The sequence below is a fragment of the Cherax quadricarinatus genome, chromosome 82, assembly GCF_038502225.1.
Source record: "Cherax quadricarinatus isolate ZL_2023a chromosome 82, ASM3850222v1, whole genome shotgun sequence".
Taxonomy (NCBI): domain Eukaryota; kingdom Metazoa; phylum Arthropoda; class Malacostraca; order Decapoda; family Parastacidae; genus Cherax; species Cherax quadricarinatus.
Window position 1 is genome coordinate 3,774,919 of NC_091373.1, and position 17,923 is coordinate 3,792,841.

General features: G+C 40.1%; 1 protein-coding gene across 2 annotated transcripts in view; it reads left to right on the forward strand.

The window, feature by feature from the left end:
* Window positions 1-15,214, forward strand: part of LOC128702879 (carnitine O-palmitoyltransferase 1, liver isoform) — a 115,461-nt gene extending 100,247 nt beyond the window's left edge. For both annotated transcript variants that reach the window (XM_070102528.1, XM_070102527.1), the window contains exons 16-18: window positions 3,936-4,092; window positions 4,208-4,327; window positions 14,862-15,214. In XM_070102528.1, coding sequence (XP_069958629.1) covers window positions 3,936-4,092; window positions 4,208-4,327; window positions 14,862-15,062 — 478 coding nt within the window. In that variant the 3' untranslated portion in view covers window positions 15,063-15,214. The remainder of the gene's footprint in view (window positions 1-3,935; window positions 4,093-4,207; window positions 4,328-14,861) is intronic.
* Window positions 15,215-17,923: the final 2,709 nt, after the last annotated feature.

Sequence of the window (17,923 nt, forward strand, 5' to 3'; positions counted from 1 at the left end):
AATTTACAAAGGTAATGAACTCCATGTAGGTCTGGTCACAATCATGACAAGTTACAAAGGTATTTACAGATTACAGAGGTACATAATGGGTCCAGGTACTGGGCCCCCAAAGTTTTGATAGCTGAACTAGGTACAAAGGTAATGAGCTCACAAGTTACAAAGGTAATGAATTCTGTAAGAATGGTTACTTACATTTATACATGGCTACAATCATGAACAAATTATAGTGTAATGAGCAATTCACACTTCCACACCCGGTCACAACTGTAATGAGTTATTGGTGCAAATATTGATTGTTGAGTAAATGCAGCAGCGAGGAGACGGTTGGAGGCTGTGGAGATGTCCTGTTTAAGGGCAATGTGTGGTGTAAATATTATGCAGAAAATTCGGAGTGTGGAAATTAAGAGAAGGTGTGGAGTTAATAAAAGCATTAGTCAGAATGCAGAAGAGGGGTTGTTGAGGTGGTTTGGTCATTTAGAGAGAATGGATCAAAGTAGAATGACATGGAAAGCATATAAATCAATAGGGGGAAGAAGGAGGGGTAGGGGTCATCCTCGAAAGGGTTGGAGAGAGGGGGTAAAGGAGGCTTTGTGGGGGAGGGGCTTGGACTTCCAGCAAGCGTGCGCAAGCGTGTTAGATAGGAGTGAATGGAGACGAATGATACTTGGGACCTGACGATCTGTTGGAATGTGAGCAGGGTAATATTTAGTGAAGGAATTCAGGGAAACCGGTTATCTTCATATAGTCGGACTTGAGTCCTGGAAATGAGAAGTACAATGCCTGCACTTTAAAGGAGGGGTTTGGGATATTGGCAGTTTGGAGGGATATGTTGTGTATCTTTATATGTGTATGCTTCTAAACTGTTGTATTCTGAGCACCTCTGCAAAAACAGTGATAATGTGTGAGTGTGGTGAAAGTGTTGAATGATGATGAAAGTATTTTCTTTTTGGGGATTTTTTCTTTTTTGGGTCACCCTGCCTCGGTGGGAGACGGCCGACTTGTTGAAAAAAAAAAAAATTACAATATTGATTTGTTAAGTGCAAAGAAAGCCACTATCATGCTGAGGCATTTCGGGCAGACTAAACCTAATGCTTCACGGACTACTTAATACTAGACATATATCATAGTTGGTTTGAAGTGAACATTGTTTTTTTATATATCAACAGAGGTAATAGTGGTTTGGCAGTAATTAAAATAACAATTAGTTGAATAACAAGTTACAGTATTATATTTTAGCTGTCTTTCCAGGAATGCATGGTTGGAAGATAGCATCCATCTAGGGAGGCATTGCTATTGTGGCATATAAGCTTCAAGTGGAAGTATGCTAAATCTTTGCTCGAAATGCTGTTCATGCTTTGGGCTTTCAGATTATTGTATGTTTATACTTTAAAATGAAAGTCATTAACATTTGCATTTTCACCTGGCAGAATGCCATATTGATTCCTGGAACCAATAACAGACATTTATAACTCTCCTAGCTGCAGCTTCCCTGTCCATCTTTAAAAGCATAGGAAATGTACCTCCCACCTCGAGAATTCATACCACTACAGTTTTCTAATTTGTTTACTCCCTTTATTCTGCATATGTTCATTCAGTGGCGTTGCTAGGGTTGGTGTCACCTGGGGCGGCATCTTTGGTGTCACCCCCATGACATCCAAGGGCAGGGGGATGGGGGGAGTAAACTCCAGTTACGTCACTACTGCATGCCCAGTGACTAATGCTTAGCAATAAGAATGTTTAATTGCCATAAACTGAACAGCAGAATACTTCTCAACTTTATTAATAATAAAATAGATAATCGTAGTTCCAATTTGACTTTGAGTACACGTAACATATCAGTGAATCTGATCTTACATTTCCTTGCCTTCAGCCCTGCAAAATCATCTATCACATCATCAAAATCAATTATTTTCCCCATATAGGCCTATATGTACTCTGTTATCATATAAGAGGCTATATAGAAATGAAGGATTCTTCTCTTATGTTGCTGCAGCACTGTTTTGGGCATTAGTGTAACATTCTTTAGAGAGACTATGGTGTTTATCTAGATGGTGTCACCCAGGGCACCCCCCCCCCTTATGATGCCTCTGTGTTCATTAATTGATATAATATACTGTATGACATCCAAAACACATGCAGCCTCTTTTATCATCAGAACATTCAAAAAGAGCATTGTGCATCCATTGAGAAACTATTGTTTCTGCAGGTTCCTTAACACTCCAGTTAAGTCCTTTCATTTATTCTAAGGTTCACACCATCTTAGTTATTTCTCTCATCGGCACCAGTTGTCTTGCTTCTTTCTTTGTTTACTTTAAACCTCCTTCCCAAGCTCCTACTATTTTCCATCCAGCACATACTTGCTTATTATAATGAACTGTTTATCGTGGATACATCTGAATTAGTCCAGTTTACTTATCAACATTAATGTTTCCTAGCCTGCTGCTGCTGCCGCCACCACCGCCATGACCTCTTATCTTCATTATATCATAAAATTACTAATCACTCTGGTACTTTTGGTAAATAAAAACAGAAAATAAAATGGTGTTGATTTGTGGACTTTAAGCTACAGAACAACCCTTTAATATATAGTCATCCAGGATTGAATTAAGAGGTGGGCTAGCCAGGCTGTGTGTGTGTTTGTGTGTGTGTGTGTGTGTGTGTGTGTGTGTGCGCGCGCATGCGTGTGTGTGTGTGCGTGTGCATGCGTGCATGCATGCATGCAGCAAATCAGAGAGCAACATGAACTGGACAGATTCTCTTTCAGAGAATCTTTGGTAAGATCATTTGGTTTCTGCAGATTTTGTCTACATTTTTCACCTTTGTGACCCCCTGAATTTCATACCAAAACCATACCACTTTTGTTGAGGAGTTCTTAAAATTCTCATTAGATTTACAGAAGTAGGAGGGTCAATTTCAGCACTTTGTAAGATTGTACTGTATGTATTGAATTGTTGAAGGCTATCATTCAAGTTAATGTAACATACAAAATACCATTTTCTAAATTGCACATAGTATCTCGTAAATTCTTCGAGTCATTTCTCATTGCTGTTTTTTGAGATTCTTCATTCTTAATTATATCCGGTGTTCTTAATTATATTCAGTGTCTGAGAGCTACTTAATGTATAGTTCAGAACCAGCACTCATTGTGTTCATGGGTGATTTAGGCATCAAGCATGTATGTGATTTTGAAAGAAATTTCCAGTGAATGTTTGATGCAGAGCCGAAATTGTACTCGAATAAATTCAGAGAAATCAAGACACACTGAAATTTGCTATGACTTACTTGTTTCACTGTCATTCATGAAACTAGCTTGGAAATATACAGTGCCTCAAATGCTATAGCCTCTTTAGCCAGGAGCTGGCTCTGCTTGAATGTAAAAAGAAAAAATATCCAAGAATTTAGAGAATTCACTTACAAATGTTCAAGAAGTTTCTAAATATTTCATCCATAATGACATTGCTTAGATTATAGTTAAAAACCTTTAATTTTTCTACTGTAAATTAATCACAATGTAGTAACTTTTACTCACTCCTTTGGATCAGTATGCCTCTGTAACATAATATGTTTCATTGTAATGTTTGTTACAGAATTCACTTATTTTGCAACCAACTCATTACTACTGTAAATGAATTGATTATCTTAATAAGGAGTTCATATCTACAGTAACTTTCTTATCTAACAGAATTTTGGAGTCTAGTAGCAGGGCTCATCTTGTGCCTTTAATCTGATATGCTTTCACAGTACAGGTATGGAGGTGCATAATAACAAATTATGGAAATGATTATTTACTCTATGTAATTATTTTCACATAAATTATTTTAATCACATTCATACTTGTTACAGGTAAAGGAAATGTATAATAAATTTTATTACCTATATAAAATTGAACTTTTGTGCGATATAATACCAATTTTTAAATTCTCTTAACCCATCAGGGCAATGGTTAGTGGGAGATTGCCCAAAGAAGAACTGTTGAAGCTTTTAAGACTCGCAGGTAATATCCATCAAAAACTTTACCGCGATGCAATGAATGGCAGAGGAATTGACCGCCACCTATTTGCTCTTTATATCGTGTCCAAAGGATTAGGCTATGTAAGTACTGCTTATAACCTTATTCACAAATTGGTTTATATACTGTTACCTATTATAATGTTCATAATGCTTTGTTGCACATAAGTTATTTGCCTCATTTTTTTTTTCTTAACAGGAAAGTCCGTTCTTGGAGTCAATCATCCGCCGACCTTGGACGCTATCAACATCCCAACAGCCTCAACAACAAATTCAAGCAAATATTCCAGACATCAACTTGGAACCTTTCCGAGCAATGGTACTTTATTTATTGTCTTTATTGACAGGACAGGAGGGGTGGAATGTTGCCGTTCGGAAGGTTATCTAAACTGTGATGTTGGCACGCTTCTGGCAAGACAGTGATTGAGTGAATGATGAATAGTGGTGGTGGGGGCACTCTACATTGGTGGAAGAAGGTTGATGTGTTAAAAAAAAAATACTTCCTATTAAGTTATTCATTGTTTCAGATTAAAGAGTAGAATGGAATGAGAGACAGGAGTAACAATACATGCAGATGAAGCTTCTTGATGGGTGTAATAGTAAACATGGGCTAAAAACTGAAGAGAATTTATCACAGTAGGTTAGAATAGGAAAAAGTGAAGAATAGCTAATTTAAGTTGCTCCCTTTCCAGTTAGGCCCAATTCATTCCTTGTCTATATTTCACTCCCTTATGATAGGGTTAATAATGCAGTGTTATATCTTTTATTTAGCTTTTTGTTTTGCAACCCTCTTACAATTTTAAATTTCATACTCTTACCTTTGATATAATGCCTGAGGTATGCCAAAGGGTCCAGGGTAATGAAGTAGCAGATGGAGGCAGAAAGTTTCTGTATTTAATGCATTTTGTAGCAGGCTTTTTCCTCTACTATTTAGGATGAGTGTGGGGTTATGTAATGGAGAAATAGTGGTTTTGATAGACCCTGTAAATGAGCAGCAAACTGTGCAGGTTTTAGCAGGGCATGGGTGTCTTCTACTTTTTTCTACAGGAATTGTCATTGAGATTCTTTAACAAATTTAAGGATAAGTCACACTTACCTCACCCATGAGCACTTGTAAAGAAATCCTGTTCCTCTGTGCCATTTGTGGCATCTATAGAAACCTTTGATATTTTAGAGCAAACTTTGTGAGGTTGACATGGTTTTTTTAATGGATAGTATTCTTCTCACTCGTATGATTTTTTTATTTATTTATTTTTTTTAAATCTTGTAGTACATATGTACATTATGTCTTAAGGACTTCAATGCATGTATGCATTACATTATATGTGAAGTTTGAATGTGAGGTTTCAACATATCAAGTACTGAATGACGTTTTGGTTCCAGTGTACTGTAAATTCCACCCATTTTTCTTTTGATCTGCAGCAGTTACCTTACCCCCACCACCACTTGTTTGTTACAGAAGTAATGTAGATCATCAGTGGTAAATCTAATAGCCTGCAACATTTGTTTGTTCTAATCTTCTAGATAAAGATTGAAGGTGGCATTACAAAGATTTCTTTATTCTTTCAGAAGCTATCAGTTATGGCACATTACCAAATTATTTTACGATGAATATAATGAATGTCCCCAACCTGTGTAAAAATATTTAATTCAACTCATGGAAATGAAAGTGTTATATTAAATGCTAATATTAAGCTTTATATATAACTACTGTTTAAATATTTCCATTTAGACCTCTTTTAGTACTATATGACCATTTATGAACACTGATAAATTGAGCTTTTTTAACTTCAACTATCATTAAATTATATATTAACCTATGATTTTTTCCAATTTAGTATGACTGATGGGTTTCAGGAATAAATTTCTTTCTTGTTTTTACTAGGCATATTTTACTTTTAAAAATGTTCAAGGGTATTATTTCCACTCCTCAGTCATCTGGCATCTTTCCAAATTTTCAATTAGCTTGTGTAATTTTACTGTCCATGGATGGAACCAAGAGGGGCAAATACTATATTTGCGATTTGCATAAAGACATCTGTACACTCCATGATGGGATAAAAACTAAGGCATCTTGTCACATTAATATGGACACTGAGTATCCTGTGCCATGTTAGGAACATTAAACTACTAATTATCTTGTTGCAGCCCTTGCCAAGTCAAAGGCATGACTGTCTATGTGGTTTCCTTGCAGTTACTGGCTATACCATTTATTTTCCCCCATATAAAGCATTTTTTATTGATTTAATGCTCATCATTATTAACTCTGACTGTCATGACCCCAAATTCTTAAGTGTCTGTGTTGCAAAATTTCAAAAAAAAAAAAAAAAAAAATTATGAAATGATAAAGAATTTTTCCCGATGGTAATGACACCAAAAATACAAAATTTGATGGAAAACTTACAGAATTATGCTCTCGCGAAGTTAGCGATATATACGCTTCGGTGATTTCGCCCACTTTGAGCCCTCTTTTCGGCCAATTCCATTGTTCCAGTCAACCAAACTCGTAGCTATTTCTTTAGAACTCCATTTGTTCTATTGATTGAGTACAAGAAACCATCCATTTACTGATTTCAGCTACCCAATAAAGTAGTCAGAAATTGGCAATTTGGCCATTTTCACACAAATTAAAAAAGATGCCAATTTCAAAATAGCATCCAGAATAAACAATGCAGACATTCCTGGCACTAAAATAACATTTTCTCTGTTCATTAGTCATGTATCCAGGCCCCTCTTATTACTCTTGCTTTCTATTTTGAATTTTTATTCATACAAAAAATAGAAGATTTATTGTTATGCAGATTACTACATTATTGTAAAAATGGTATAAAAAATATCAGTGCTTATGAAAGAATATTAGACTCACCAGTTGACATGTATTGGACACGTGGCGTGATTTGTTTACACGTGAACATCAGGAAAAATCAAACATTTCTGCTACGTACTTTGAACTCAATTTCAAGGTCCTTTTCATCATGAAAATAATGAAAATTGTCTCCATTTCTGTAATATGTCTTCCATTCTATCAAATGAGACCAAGAAAACGAGAATACAACCATAAATACTGTATGAAAATACACCTCAAAATCTGCGTTTTAATCCAAAAACACAGTTGGAGTTTTTTTACACTGCGCGCACTGACCACACAGACCCATTCTCTTACATGTGGGCCTACTAGCTTTCTCCCGCTTGACCTCTTCAAGGGGGGCTCCTTGGCGTGGTGAAGAGGCTCTTGGTCTGAGGAATTAGACCTGTCGGTCTCCTTCCTCAGACCGAACCTAATTACCCCCCAATCCCCCCTACCCTATCCCATCCTCCCCTTTTCCCTTTCCTCCTCCCACTCCCACCCCTCCCTTTTGCCCTTCCTCTTTTTGGCTTTTGGGATTTTTCCCACAGGCGCGCTAGTTCCTAGGTAGGGGAAAGGGTACCGGGGTCCATCTCATTCCGTTGAGGTTCTTGGCGGTGGCGTAGTTTGCCGTGGAATCTGGATCGCCTGGGGATGTCCCGATCCCTCTCTGGTATCCCGGAGAGTGGCTTTGGGTGTCTTTCGGGCGACAGGTGTATCTCTGGAAGCCACCTTTTGGATTCCTGGGGTGGTGGCCGAAGGAGGTATGCTTTGTGGCAGATATCTGGCCGCCCTCTCTTTTGTCCACCGAGGTAGCTCGGCAGATGTAAGGTTGCTATCCCGGATTGCTGGTTTACTGGCATGATGGATAGGGTATTGCACGGGTTCCATGCTGCATCTACGCTCCTTGCGGTGCTGAGGTCCTCTTGGGTGCAGAGGGAGATTTCTGGCCCTTTCATTCCTCCTAGGAACTATCCCTCCCCGGTCCCCCCTTTTTTTCATTTTTTTATTTTTATTTTATTTTCTTTCTTTTTTTTTCTTTAAAACAAAAAGAAAGAGGTAACCTAACCATGGAGAACCCAATCCATGAACCTGGTACTCCCGGGCCCCTTCTTGATACCTCGCCCCGTTCTGACCCCGCCTCGTCTTTGGACCACACTTCGGACACTCCTCATGCCTCTGTACCTCTTGCCGGTGCTGTTTCCTCACCTGCTTCAGGTACTGAGGTCTCGACTGACTCCTTTGATTTATCTGACCTCCGCTCTCCTTTGACTATGCTTCCGGCCTCTCCCTCTACGGTGCGGCAATTTTCTAATCGCCGGCCCGTTCCACGTCGGACCAACTCTGGTCCCACGCCTAAACGCCAAAGACAATTACCTGCTGATGATACTTCTCCACCTTCTCGTTCTTCTCAGAAAAGATCGACACGTCCTGCACTCCCTTTCCATGCTCAGTTTCGGACTGCTCAATGGACTAAATTCTTCACTTTACGACCAACTTCCTCTACCGCCTATCTTTCCGACCACAGTATTGGCAAGGCACTCCTACACCATGTTGGTAAAGATATTTCTTTTCATGCTCTTAAGAGCGGTACGCGCATCATCACTGTACAGAATGCTACCCAAGCTCATGATCTTTCTCTTCTTTCCCATATAGATACTGTTCCTGTCACTATTGAAAAACATCATTCCCTCAATTCTTGTATTGGTACCGTCATTCTGCCCCCATACCAAAGTTCAACAAAATTTCCAGACATGTGGCAATGACATTCTTGAGCAGCTGGAACTCCAAGATCTCCCAATCCTCAAGGTAGACACTTACGTTCTTCCTGCCCGCAGGCAGAGACGATACCCTAGCAATGTGGCTCATTTAACTTTTGACAGCCGTGAACTCCCATCCTCAGTTTATATAGCAGGACATGGGTTACAAGTTCGAAAGGTGATCCCTACATCGCAACAGTGTAGAAATTGCTGGCGATTTGGCCATCCAGCGAAATATTGCAGATCCATAGCAGAATGCCCAGTCTGTGGTGCCGATGACCATTCTAATACGTCTTGCAATCGACCTCCCTCTTGCCTTAATTGTCATGAGGCTCACCCTTCGTACTCTCGCCGTTGCCAAGTCTACTTAAATGAGCGGGAAATCCGTTACCTCAAAGAGGCAGAAGGTCTCCCTTATGCCATGGCAGTTTCTCATCTCCGCCTCCAAGGGAGACTACCTCGTGTTTCTTATTCCCGTGTTTCAAAACGTCCCCTCACTTCTGGGGTCCCTTCTTCTGCAGCCTCCTCTGTGGTTACCTCTCCCATAGTCACTCCTGTATCTAATTCTTTTGCTGTCCTAGGCTCAGATGTCCCTACTTCAACGCCTCAGTCTGTTCTCGCTTCTTCGTGTTCTCCCTCACAAGACTCAGTATCAACGAAAACTCGTATGACACCTCCTCCCAATTGTCCCTCTACTTCTCAGAAGTCAAAAAAAGGTCCTTTAACCCCTCCTTCCCTTCTTCCACCTCCTCATTTTACCTTCCCTGTCTCTGTACCGGGTTCTTCCCCTCTCACTAGCTCTGTTAAAAGTGTAGAGGCTCACCCTCCTCTTCGTACTATACCTACCTCCCCTGTTCCCTCCCAAATTTCTTCCTCTTCTGCCACCTCCCAGGTTTCTGCCTCTTCTGTCCCCTTCCACGCTTCTTCTCCAGTTCCCTCCACCCTTTCGCCCCCCCCCCTACCTTGGTACAGTCCATTACAGTTCCAATCTTTACTCATCCTCCCCCTACCATCTCCAATATTGTCTCCCATACGACGTCTCTGAATTCCGAAACACTTGAAGAAATCTCTGAATATATTCCAGAGACCAAACCATCAATGGACACTGATCCACCCTCTGTTCCTTCTCTCTCCTCTCCTCCATCTGTGCAGCTCCTTTCTTCACAGCGCACCGTTCCTTCGCTGCTTGAACGTTTTCCTCTGCCTCCGCATGTGGACTTTTCTAACCTCTCTAGTCCGTAGGAACCCTTACCTGCGGATTTCAAGTATCTTTATCATTGCCAATCATGGCCTATTTACAGTGGAATATACGCGGCCTCAGGGGTAATCGGGGTGAGCTTCAGATGTTACTCTCCCAGTTTTCCCCTGTTGGTGTTTGCTTACAGGAACCAAAATTACACTCTGCTGTTATCTCTCCCATCTCAGGCTATAATTTATTGTATTCTTCAGATCCTTTTCCTGATGGGACCTTCAATGAAAGTGCCCTTCTTCTATGCACTGATATTCCATACCATCAGCTATTTGTTCGTACTTTGCTGCATTACACAGCAGCCTGTATCCACTTGCATAGGTGGTATACGCTCTGATCTTAATCTCTCTCCTTCTCGGGCATTATCTATTCTGGATATTGCCTTTCTTGTTTCGTCATTACCACCACCGATTCTGTTACTTGGTGATTTTAATGTCCATCATTTCCTCTGGGGGGGGGGGTCTCGCTGTGATTCCCGTGGCATTCAGTTAGAGGCTTTTCTTGCCACCCATCCCCTCCATGTTTTAAATGCAGGTACTCGCACCCATTTTGATCCTCGGATTCACACTCTCTCTTGCATCGATCTGTCTGCTCTTCCTCCGCCACATTAGACTTCACCTGGTCTTTTCTCCCGGATTTACATGACAGCTATCATTTCCCAATCATTCTTACTTCCCCTTCATATTCACCACCTCTTCGTATCCCACACTGGCAGTTTGATCAAGCAACTTGGAACCTTTACTCACAACTAACTGTTTTTAGTGAGGTTCCTTCTTCGTCCTCCATTGATGAGCTTTTACACCTCTTCTCTTCCTCCGTTTTAACCGCAGCTTCTCATTCTATACCCCAAACTTCGGGCAGGCATTCTCAGAAATGCGGGCCTTGGTGGTCTCCTGCTTGTGTTCGTGCAGTACGTTTGAAACGTGCTGCATGGGGCAGGTACCGGTACAATAGAACCACGGAGAGACTTCTTGATTTTACACAGAAGCGTGCGATCGCTCGCCATGTCATCCATGACGCTAAACGCACTTGCTGGCGAGATTGTCTCCACCATCACCTCTGCTTCCTCTGAGTGTAGTCTGGAAAAAAGTACGAAAACTTGAGTGGTAAATATTCTCCTGACCCGGCTCCTGTTCTGCGGGTTGCCGGTGTTGATGTAACAAACCCACTAGATGTTGCCAATGAAATTGGCAGTCATCTGGTTCGTATTTCTCAGGGGCTCCATCTATGCCCCCTCGTTTCTTTCCTCAAAGTCTACCAGAGAGTTAGCACCCTTGGACTTTTCTTCTCTCAGAGAAGAACAGTATAATGTGCCTTTTCCACTCCAAGAACTGGAGGCAACACACTCAGCTTGCCGATCATCGGCAGCTAGGCCCGACGACATTCATATTCGTATGCTGCAACATTTACATCAGTCAGCCCTTGCAGTCCTATTATGCCTTTTCAATCTTATTTGGTCACAAGGAGTTCTTCCACAGCTGTGGAAATCTGCCATTGTTCTCCCTTTCCACAAACCAGGCACTATGGGACATGAAGCCTCCCACTATCGTCCCATTGCTCTTACCAGTGCAGTTTGCAAAGTGATGGAACGCCTGGTAAATAGACATTTAGTGTGGTATTTAGAGACACAACAGTCTCTCCACTCGTCAATATGGCTTTCGTAAGGGACGTTCTACCATAGACCCCTTACTACGCTTGGATGCGTATGTTCGTAATGCCTTTGCGAATAACCACTCGGTTATTGCCATATTTTTTGACCGTGAGAAGGCATATGACACAACTTGGAGGTATAATATTTTAGCCCAAGCCCACTCCTTAGGCCTCCGAGGCAGTCTACCATCCTTCCTTAAGAACTTTTTAACTGATAGACATTTCTGTGTTCAGGTTAATAATGTGCTCTTCCCGGACTTTATCCAAGCTGAAGGTGTCCCCCAGGGATGTGTTCTGAGCACAACACTTTTTCTCCTTGCTATTAATGATTTAGCCTCTAGTCCTCCTTCAAATATTTGATCATCACTATGTTGATGGCTTCGCTATTGCCTGTGCAGGCACTGACTGTCACCTCATTACAGTTTCTCTCCAGCATGCGGTCGACCGTGTTTCCAATTGGGCCACCACACACGGGTTTAAATTTTCCAGCACTAAAACTCACCAAATTACTTTCACTAGACGCTCTGTCATCTCCGATCATCCTTTGTACCTCTATGGCTCCTGTATCCCTGAACATGATAGTCAAGTTTCTGGGCCTCCTCTTTGACCGTAGGTTATCCTGGAAACCTCACATTACCTCTCTGAAGGCAACTTGTCACAGCCGGCTGAACCTTCTTAAAACCCTTGGTCATCTTTCATGGGGAGCTGATCGTCAATCCCTCCTTCGCCTACATTCCAGCCTCATTTTATCGAAACTTGATTATGGTGACCAGATCTATTCAGCGGCATCTCCTGCTACTCTCTAGCCTTAACCCCATTCATCACCGAGGATTACGTTTATGCCTTGGTGCTTTTTGCTCTTCCCCTGTTGAGAGCCTCTATGCAGAAGCGAACGTTCCATCCTTATCCGATCGCTGTGATGCCCATTGCCTTCGCTACTATGTACGCTCTCATGATCTCCGCAATCCTTCCATTTATAGAATGGTCACTGATATTAGTAGACATTCTTTATTTGTTCTCCGCCCCTGTTTACTCCGTCCCTTCTCTCTTCACCTTCATTCGCTCTTGTCTTCTCTTCAATTACCACCTTTATATGTTCATGTAGCATCTCACTTTTCCCTACCCCCCCTGGGAAGTTCCAGCTGTTCGAGTCTGTTCTTTGTCTCTCCCTTGCTCGAAAGCCCAACTGTCTACGGTCGCTTCCCGCTCTCTTTTTCTTGACCACTTCCATTCTCATTCTCATGCCATTGCTGTGTACCCAGATGGCTCTAAGTCTTCTGACGGCATAGGATTCGCAGCAGTGTTTCCGGACAGCGTTGTATGAGGACATTTACTGTCTTCGGCTAGTATTTTTACTGCTGAATTATATGCCATCCTTGCAGCACTTATCCGTATTGCATCTATGCCTGTGTCATCATTTGTGGTTGTCTCAGACTCCCTTAGTGCTTTACAGGCTATACAGAAATTTGATACACCTCACCCCTTAGTCCTCCGTATCCAACTTTGGCTACGCCGCATCTTTACCAAGCATAAAGATAGTTTTTTGTTGGGTCCCTGGTCATGTTGACGTACAGGGCAATGAACAGGCAGACACTGCTGCGCGGTCAGCAGTACATGACCTACCAGTTTCATATAGAGGTATTCCATTTACGGACTATTTTGCTGCAATATCTTCCCACCTTCACACCCGTTGGCAACAACGTTGGTCTACTATGCTCGGTAACAAACTTCAATCTATTAAACCGAGTATAGGTTACTGGCCATCGTCTTATCACCAGTGCCGAGGTTGGGAGACTAATCTCTCCCGTCTTCGCATTGGCCATACTCGTCTTACTCATGGATATCTCATGGAGAGGCGCCCTGCTCCTCTCTGTGAAAATTGCCAGGCTCCATTATCAGTCAGCCACATTCTGTTGGACTGCCCACTTTATCAACGAGCACGCAGAATTTACCTCCGTCGTCGTCTTAGCTCCGCTGCTCTCTCTTTACCTTCCCTTCTCGCTGATGGACCCACCTTTCATCCGGACTCTCTCATTGACTTTTTGACAACAACTGACTGACTTCACAAATTCTGATACCTTCAGCACTTTCTACCTCAATCTCTTGCTACCCTCTACCCCCATACTATCCCCTGCCCCGCTGTTTTCTGTAACCTACTGATCATCCCTCCTCCCTTCTGCCGCCCAATACCCTCCCTTCCTTCCCTACCCTGCAGTGCTGTATAGCCCTTGTGGCTTAGCGCTTCTTTTTTATTATAATAATAATAATCTCCCGCTTGACTTGAAGCGGGAGAATTTTGGCGTATTAATACGTCTGAAACACTGGCTCGTAAGACATATATTTGACTGAAACAGTCAAAGGGTTAAGGAAATTTTAAAATACAGTACTGTGTTACACTCCAAGTATTGTAACCACTATTTCCTTCTGGTTAGAGTGTAACAACTTTGGTCAGAGAGGTTAGGGTAATAATAGTGATCCTCCGGAATGACTAATTTTAATTAAGTATATTTATGATACAACAAAAAGCCAGAAATAATAATATACGAATTATCGTATACAAGTTAAGAATGCATGTTTGTTCTATATTGTCCAAAATATATAAGGCTTTCATAACACATGATTAGGAGGAGATCCTAGATATAACATATATATACAGAGATTACTTTAATGTATAACGTCTTATTTCCCAATTGGAAGCAGTCAGAATAAAACAGAATATGTCCAGGCCGGATAATAAACCTTGGCCAGTTACCAGAGACGAGCAGGAGTGTTCTCGTTCTCTGCTACTTCTTCACTCTCGTCCCTCAACCTTGAGCATACAGGTCAGGTGGGTCACGTGACGTGACTCACCAACACTCAGAGTAGTTGAACATAAAGGGGGGGGAAAGGGGGGGGTATAACCATCGAACATCACGGCTAACCATACACCGGCACACCGGGCGGCAGGCATATTACTATGCCTCCAGTTAAACTTATCATGGCCATGTTACATAAATTATAATACGTAATTGTTAATAAGAATTAGCCTTAATAATACAAGGACGTTCATTTCCAATTTAGCTATTAAAGGAAATAACCGCAATGTAATATTAAAGAAAGGTTAACCATAGGAGCATGACAACTGTAGCAATTATTTTAGTATTTAAAGTAAAAATGATTTGGTTTTCTTAATAAATATCATCTTTCTTTGCCTGTACATCTAAGAGTTATATTTTGCATACCTAGTGAATCAAAAAATATTAAATTTAAACCCGAAATGTGATTATTCATTAAAGGCTTATATAACGTGACTTAGGTTTTTGGGCATTGTATGTACATACTAATGATAAGAATTATTGCTCTTCAACAGTGTTCACCTGGTGGAGGATTTGGCCCAGTGTCAGATGAGGGCTATGGAGTTTCCTACATGCTTCCCACAGAGTATAACATTTTCTTTCATGTATCTTCCAAAAAATCATGCCCTACAACTGATTCTAGAAAATTTTCTGACATACTGTTCAAGAGCATGGATGATATGCGTCTCTTATTTGACACTCCACAACTAGAATAAGTGTAGATTATATATGGTAACTTGAGACAAATGTGATAGATATTTGTATTGTTTCTTGATTGACATGAAAGGGGGTGCGATCAAGCCTTTAGTTGTTGAAAGATTAAAAAAAAAAAAAGTTAGTTATTTTCTTCATCAGTCATTTATGCTTAGGTTCAGTAAAAAGAACTAAAATAAATTATAACTTAATTTTCAGTTCATTCACTAGATATGCAAAATTCTGAGTTTACATTTATGTAAAACACCCCTTCATGAAGATTTTGATTACTTTGACATTAATGCATTTAATTGTAAAACTGAAAAAATTCAATCTTCATTTCAAAACTTGGCAACATGCACAGTAAACCCTTATGTGAGGGATATGTTCCTAAAAATTAGCACTTTATGGAAATTAGTGATGTGAAGAGAACAGCATGAGGAAAAAATAGGGTTATGTTCTATACCCTCCAAATTTGCCAAACAAACTTTCTTTTAATACAGTATTCTACTAGGTAAAAATTACTCTAATTTATCTTACTTTACATTCTATTTGTCAATGCTTGTTGACAGGAGGTGTGAAGGTTTGTAGCCCTACTGGGCTGTGGTGGATGGCTGTGGTGGATGGCTGTGGTGGATGGCTGTGGTTCTTATGTTGATGTACAGAGTTGTCAGTAGTTGATAGCAGTGTTGGGGTGCTCATGTATTCTGTAAAGCACCTCTGGTTTGTTTTACCTAGCAGTATGTACTTTGTTGAGGTGATAAGTCAAAGAATGAGATATTTGGGTGGCATTTGGGAATTCTTATCATGGAAACGTTTCGCCAGCCAGTGGCTTCTTCAGTCCAATACAAAAAGAAGAGTGGTGGAAGAATAGTTTGAGGTACTCAGTCCCTCAGCCTGGAGATAGTGTGTTTAATTTCCACTATGTTCTGTATATATAGTGCACAGAGGTAAGTGTGGTTGTGTGGTATGTTCGGTAAACAGGTTTTTGAATAGCAGGGATGTGTGTTTTCTGGTGCTTGAAGGATGCTTACTCTCAGTTGATTTCTGTTGGGTAACAATTGGTTTTGTGCAATTTGCTGACCTGATGATCTGTTGGAATGTGAGCAGGGTAATATTTAGTGAAGGGATTCAGGGAAACCGGTTATTTTCATATAGTCGGACTTGAGTCCTGGAAATGGGAAGTACAATGCCTGCACTTTAAAGGAGGGGTTTGGGATATTGGCAGTTTGGAGGGATACGTTGTGTATCTTTATACGTATATGCTTCTAAACTGTTGTATTCTGAGCACCTCTGCAAAAACAGTGATAATGTGTGAGTGTGATGAAAGTGTTGAATGATGATGAAAGCATTTTCTTTTTGGGGATTTTTTCTTTTTTGGGTCACCCTGCCTTGGTGGGAGATGGCTGACTTGTTGAAGAAAAAAAAAAATATCCCTAAGCACAAATGCCGTAAGTGAAGTAAGGTTAGATTAGAGAGCAATACAGAGTGAATAATATTGATTGGCGAACAAAGTAATGCATTTTTGATAGAATGCCCACAGTTATGGAAATTTTCTTAGATATGTGTTTGATGGAAGTGTTGAAGTTTCAGGTTGCAGTCAAGGTGTATCCCTTTCAATGTGAGAAATATTTATCTTTATGATGAAATAGGTATTTTTAGTTTTATTCTCAAACATGCAGATCTTATGTTACTCTATTCATACTTCCCTGTTAAGGGTAGGGTTATCCAGATAGCATATGCATAATTGTACAGGGATTATGATCTCGAATTTTCAGGTGGAATTTAATTGTATTTATGGCTATACTTAGTAGCACTGTGTGAAGTAAGAAAATTATAGTAAAAATCAATCTACAGCAGACAAAGCATCAATGAAAGCTGTTCGCACCCCTTAAATTGTATCTATATTTTAAAATTTTTTTAATTTAGACTTTTATATTGACTTGCATAGTTTTTTAATTTTATACACAATTTTAAAATATTCACCAGGATTTTTAATTATCCTCTTGCATAGTTATTAGTAATTCTTAATTACTGGTATATCATATGACAAATTATTATGAAATGTGATACAGTATTTAGTATAATGTATTGAAGACTAAAGTCTCTGCTAATTAGTGTTATTTCAACTAACTCGTAGTGTTAATGATTACGGTAAACAGTACCATACTTGGGTATTAAGTTCTGTACCATATTCATAATATAAACTACTCCCTAATTATAAAAAGCATTGTGGAATATATTGTATGGATAAAATTTAATATCAAAGATTCATTCACAGATGGGTTCTCTCCCCCCCCCCCTCCCCATCAAGGTGTGTATCCCCATCAGCCCTCTGACACTTTTTTTTTTCTATAATTTCCACATGCAAGACTGAGTATTAGCACATGATTTTATGGGTGCAAACTAATTATATATTACAGTGCATAAAAGATAGTTACATTATCTAGATTACAAACAATTAATAGTAATCACATGTGTGAATTATACAGAATTTCTTTAAACTGTAATTAAAAAGTAATTGCCTAACAAAGTGATTGGTTGCTAAAGCATGTATGAAAAATATGCAGTATACTGTAAAATGAAACACAATTAGGCTCACCATGTGTTGATTTTGTTTACCACTTAACACTGCTTAAACTGCCAGTGTTATGGTATATCAATGTGAGCTTCATCTAACCACAGTACATCACTTACCTGTTTTAAGAAGTTAGGAAAATCAGGGGACTTTATTTTTTTCTTGGGCAGGGCAAGTCGACAGTTCTAGAAAGTTGTCACTCCAAATGCATGTTCCCAAGAGAGATTTCTTCAAGTCCGCCTAGCTTCACTTGTCACAGTAGTCTATGGAATTTTATTACACTACTGGAGTCGTTCCAAGGATGGT